The sequence below is a fragment of the Aptenodytes forsteri genome, unplaced genomic scaffold (assembly GCF_000699145.1).
Source record: "Aptenodytes forsteri isolate BGI_AS27 unplaced genomic scaffold, ASM69914v1 Scaffold324, whole genome shotgun sequence".
NCBI lineage: Eukaryota > Metazoa > Chordata > Aves > Sphenisciformes > Spheniscidae > Aptenodytes > Aptenodytes forsteri.
In genome coordinates, this window is record NW_008795485.1 from 1,882,130 (window position 1) to 1,887,327 (window position 5,198).

Genomic DNA, 5,198 nt, shown 5'->3' on the forward strand with positions numbered 1-5,198 from the left:
TCAGATGGAAGCCTGGCAGCCCCGGGACTCCCACCCCCTCCCCTTGCTCCTCAAGCTCCCTTTTCTTTCCCCGCATTTAGGAAGGAGTCAAAATCATCTCTGAGCCCATGCCTAGCTCCTGCCACTCTGGTGCCACTACCCAGGGGGCTTTGGGCAGATGGAGACCCCACGCCGCAGCCTAGCGCAGGCTTCTCCAAGGATCAGAGCCCCACGACTCTCGGGAACCATGTGCGACCCTGTGCCAACCCCATGCAGCTGAAGGGGTGGCCAGAGAGGAGTTTAGGAGGGTTTTCACCTGTCTCTGAGCACAAACGGTGCTGCTTTCTTCCTCACTCTTTTTCTTTCTCTCTCGCATTTTTTCTAAAGGAAAAAAATTCCTATTTACTGCTCACTTCTCTCCTCTCCCTGGAGGTTATCAGCACAGCATCTCACCATGGGCGGAAAACCCAGGTTGATGGAGACAGCTGAGGAGGAGGTGGTGGAAAAAAACGGAGCTTGAAAATAAGGGGAAAAAAGGGCAAAACACCACCTGCTCAGAAAACTGCCGCTGCCTGTCTCGGCTCTGGGGCCCACAGGATGGGTTCGCCCCGCTTCCCACTGCCCAAGTCCCATCCCCTCGTGGGGCAGCACGTGACCCGCTCCATCCCCGGTCCCCAACAGCCCCCAGGCTACTCACAGTTGACGGTGACTTTGACTCGCTGGACGACGGGCGCTGCCACGTCATTGGAGGCGCTGCACTCGTACTCCCCCGACTGCTCCCGTGTGATGCCCGTGATCTCCAGGTACTCGTCCTCGCTGATGAAGCCCACGGCTGCAGGGGCAGAGGGAGAGGGCCGTGAGCGGCGGGGAGGAACGGCAAGCCCCTGACCACCAGGCCAGTCACCGTCTGTGACCATGTCACACTGCCACAGGATCCACCTCCCAAGTCCCAGCTCCCAGCATGCCCACACGCCTGTGCCCCACCACCCCTCCACCCCAAGAAAACCCCCGTTGGAAAGGTGCCTGCGAGCGCTGGACCTCTGTGTTGGCCCTGGCCCCACAGAGCATCACTTGCTGGAGATAACGTGCCCAACGTGTGCACGGTGCTCCTCGCCAAACCTGCACCCTGCTAGAATGACCTTAAATCATCTCTCCTTGGCATTGGCGCATCCCATCCCACCCTTCTGCTGAGAGAGACTGCTGGGCCCGTCCTGCTCTCTGCATAGACACCCCTCTCTAATTTTTCAGCTTCAATTAATTCACAGCCAGTTTATTCCCATCAGTCGTGGTGCCAACAGCTCCCTTCAGCTGAAACGCTTTGTCCCTGTGCCCCTCCAGGCTCATTTCTGCGGTACCCGTGGGGGGCCGTGCTCGCCCCCCTCTCCCCTGCTCGGGCTGCACCACAGCTCCCGGTTTCGCTCAAAGTCGGGCAGATGCGATCGGCGGCCTTTCCTTTTGTCTGGCATCTTACGGCCCCCCCCTTCCTTCCAAGAGCCCGCTTCGCTTTGAAGTGCTCCTGGAAACCCGCGGCGCTCGGCTGGTGAGGCGCAGGTTTTGGGCCGCGATAGTCTCCAGGTTGACAGAGATCGCGGCGTTGCAACAAATGCAGAGTTAAATAAAGAAACCCGGCAATTAGAACACGTCCACTAAATGTCCCGGAGAAATGCAGCTAGCCCCTGAACGAAGGGCACAAGCGGGTTTTCGACAGTCCCCAGACGGGGACAACTTCTCCTTTCCTTTCGTTTACATCTCCCCATTGGATCTCCCGCAGCTGAGATGCTGTAATTACTGTGCAAAGCATCTCCGAGACCAGTGTCACACTTAATATTCCTATAAATTTTAAACGGTAGTCCTTGGTACATATGTGTGGCAATTGGTGTCATATTTTAATTAGGCTTGCCCTACACCATCTGAAATTAATAATAGCTCGAATTACCAGTGTAATTTATAAATTAACATTGCTGCAGCATTAGGAAATAAATTAGCTCTGGACAGCTGTTTCTGGGAGCGAGTGCCAATGGCAGAGAGGCCGAGCGCAGGTCCCCGGTCCCCAGGGGGTGCGGCAATCTTGGCCGGCGGAGCCGGGCGATCCCGTGCTCACCCTCGCTTCCCATCCGGGCTACCGCAGTCTCTGCGCTAGCGTGACCTGATGGGCCACGGCTCGCTATGCTTGACCGGTCAACTGTATGCATCTTGCTCCTAACAAATGCATGCAAAGTGTACGCGTGGGAGGGTCCCGTCGGGGCACACACCGTCTGCATCCCACCAGCTGATACTTTTACAGCATCTCTTCCCGCGGTACATAAATAGTGAGCACGGTCACACGCCACCGCCCACCAAGGCAGCCGTCTTGAAAGCACACGTACGCTGGGGTTCGCACACAGGGCCCCGCGCCAGCACTGATGCAATTTCTGTAACGCCCCCACACGGCTCGACACGGCGAGCTCCCTGGGCACCCGCTCGGATCCTGCCGCTGCAATCCCAGGTGCCGCTATTGTCAGCTCAAACTAGTGCAAATATGCTCAGCCGTAATGAAATCGCACCTTGGCTCTCCCCTGCACCAGACCTCGTGGCAGCCACCTCCACACGGTGGCCCCGGGACTTTGCACGTCCGCTGCTCCCTCACGCACCCGGCAGCCGAACCGAGGATCCTGCGCGCACACACGCGTCCATCCCACCAGCCCAGGCTGACCCAACCGGGAAGGCAGCCCCGCACTGCCCTGCGAGCTTCGGAAAGGGCTGAAGTGAGCTTTCCCGTGCAACCCGCCGTGATGAATTGCTGACGTCCACCCGCGCCTTCAGCCCCGCGCTGAAATTCCCACCCGAGAGGCTCACAGTCAAAACTGCTGAGCTCATCAGTACTTAGCGCAACTGAAGGGCAAGATATGAAGGCGTTACCCCAAAATCAATATCCTTTGGAGACACACAATTTGCAGCGTTACATCCAGTGGGCCTGCAGCACTATGCGCTGCAAAAAAAGGAGACGGGAAAAAATAAAAATCCCTTTTATGGCTGACCTAGAATCGGCTTCTCTGTAGCACAGCGCTGCCTGCTGATAAAATAAAGACACAGCCGGTGGCCTTCAGATGCTCCGCGTGCAAATCTGACTCTGGTTTGTGCAAAGGCTCAGATAACACTCCTCTTCCTAACTAACGAAAGACTCTTCCCCGAGCGCACCGGAGCTGGCTCGCACGCGGCAAGAATTAGCTCTCGCCGTAGCTGAGCCGTAGCGTGCATCCCCGGTTTGATCTGGGAGCAAAGCAGCTCGAGTGTGTTTCGTTACCCAGCAAAAGACTTCATTAAAGTAACTGCGAGGGTCAGCTTTCCACCTGCAAAAGCTTGGGAAATTGAGAGATGAAGGCTTCCTCTGTGCCGGCGTAGCACTGAAGTCTGAGATACGTGCATGGTAATCGGCAGACGGAGAAGCAGAGCGCAAAGGGTTCAGGGTTTCAGGGTCTGGCATGCCTTGCATTGGCACCCGCTGGATTTTGGCTACAGCCCATTGACCCTGACGCACAGAGCCTGCCCCGGACCGGAATGGGATGCTTTGTGCCGGAGCTGACGCCTGCTTTTGCCCTGAGCACTATCTGGTATTACTCATGCTCAGATAACGATGACGATAGCATTAGGAAGACCGTCCCTGCTAGAGGCCCTGGCCAGATCCTGCCTCGTTACTGCCAGCTACCACACCTCAAGAAATAAGGTGACATGAGGGATCCCCGCCCCAAGGGCACCACACTTCACGCCGGCGAAGTGGGTGACGCCAGGCGACTGGGACACCCACCGCATCCCCCATCCCCTCCTGCACAAGGGGCTTTGCAGGAAAACCGGGTCTGTAAAGCCACTTCGCTGCTGCCTGTGCTGCCGGATCACGCCGGCGCCCGTGCTGGCCGAGGGGCGAAGGCACGGACCGAGAGTAATTGTCGAACTGCTTGGCTCCCTGGCCTCTGCATTTTTGCCTATTTATAATGGGAAGTCTCGTTGATAGTTGGACAAATCTCATTCATTAATGACTGCCAGGAATGGAAAAACAAATAGATGGGACTGAGGGAGCAGGGCTGGGGTTAAGCAAACACAATCTGTAAGTGCAGAGCTTGCTTTATAGAAAGCCACAGGGTGCCCATGTCACCGTGGCTGCTGGGGGTCCCCTCTGGGCTGGCGGGGCGCGGGAGGGACATTTATCTGCTCGCTGGGTTGCACGGGGACACAGATGCTGCTTTGGGTGAAGCTCAGCTCCCCGGGCTTAGGAGCAAGGCAAGCCCCAGCCCAGGTTTTGGATGGGGGTTATTTGTCCAATCAGTCTCACATATATCAGGCCCTTTGGGATTGCTCTCACCGCTCGCCCGAGGCTGGAGCTAGAGCAATGCAATGGGCACCCAACTGCCGCGGTCCCTGCCTCCGAAAGCACCTGGAGATCGGGGATGCTCGGGGCAGGGCTGGCCCAGGGCCCCACGGCTCCAGGAGCTCCCCCAGGGGTACCAGCCCTGCTCTGCCTGAACTGATGGTGGGAACTTTTCAAGGCTGTCTCTGCTTGAGCACAATTAGGAGCTGAAATATTGCAGGAATTAATGGGCGAGCTCTCATCTCCTCAGGAGCTAGAAAACTAGCACAGCCAGCACCCATCATTATTGTTATTAATACTGATAATATAACACAGGCCAGAAATGGAACAGCCACGGAGTAGGCAAAAGCGTAATCCTTGCTCATCAGCTGAGGATGATGAATTAACCCGGTGCGAGCTGGGGAGATGGAACCAGAGCTTGAATCCACCTGCTTGGCGAGAGGGAGCCTGCATACAGACCGCCACGCGCTGTTTAGGACTTGCTCTGCCAGACCTGCAGCTCTGCAGGTCTCCATAAAGAACCTCAGGGAAGGGGAAGCGCAAGCACAAAGGAGCAAGGGGGAAAACTCAGCCCGGAGCTGCGAAATAGCCAAGACAGGCTCAACACATAATGAATAGCCCACATCATGAGCAGAGCCGGGGAGCTCAGCGGCGTTCAGTGTAGCATTCGGGAGCCTCCAACCAGAGCGCCACGGCCGCGAGCAGCCCGAAATACAGAGGTATAGATAACCGAACGACGTCTCTCGCGTGGCGCAGATAAGCCACTGTGGGTACATTAGAGAGATTGCCATCAACAAGGCAGCGGTCGGTGCCACGCGTTGCAAAGCCCCCGGCGCAGGGGAGCTTGGCCGCCACGGCGGAGGGGGGGGGGGTCGGG

The 5,198-nt window shown here is 57.2% G+C and overlaps 1 protein-coding gene across 1 annotated transcript in view; it reads right to left on the reverse strand.

Moving 5' to 3' along the window:
* Positions 1-5,198, reverse strand: part of LOC103900603 (protein CEPU-1) — a 153,451-nt gene that overhangs the window by 8,124 nt on the left and 140,129 nt on the right. The window contains exons 4-6 of the mRNA XM_009281306.1: positions 677-811; positions 433-494; positions 140-255 (exon numbers count right to left, since the gene is read on the reverse strand). Of these exons, the coding sequence (XP_009279581.1) occupies positions 140-255; positions 433-494; positions 677-811 (313 nt within the window). The remainder of the gene's footprint in view (positions 1-139; positions 256-432; positions 495-676; positions 812-5,198) is intronic.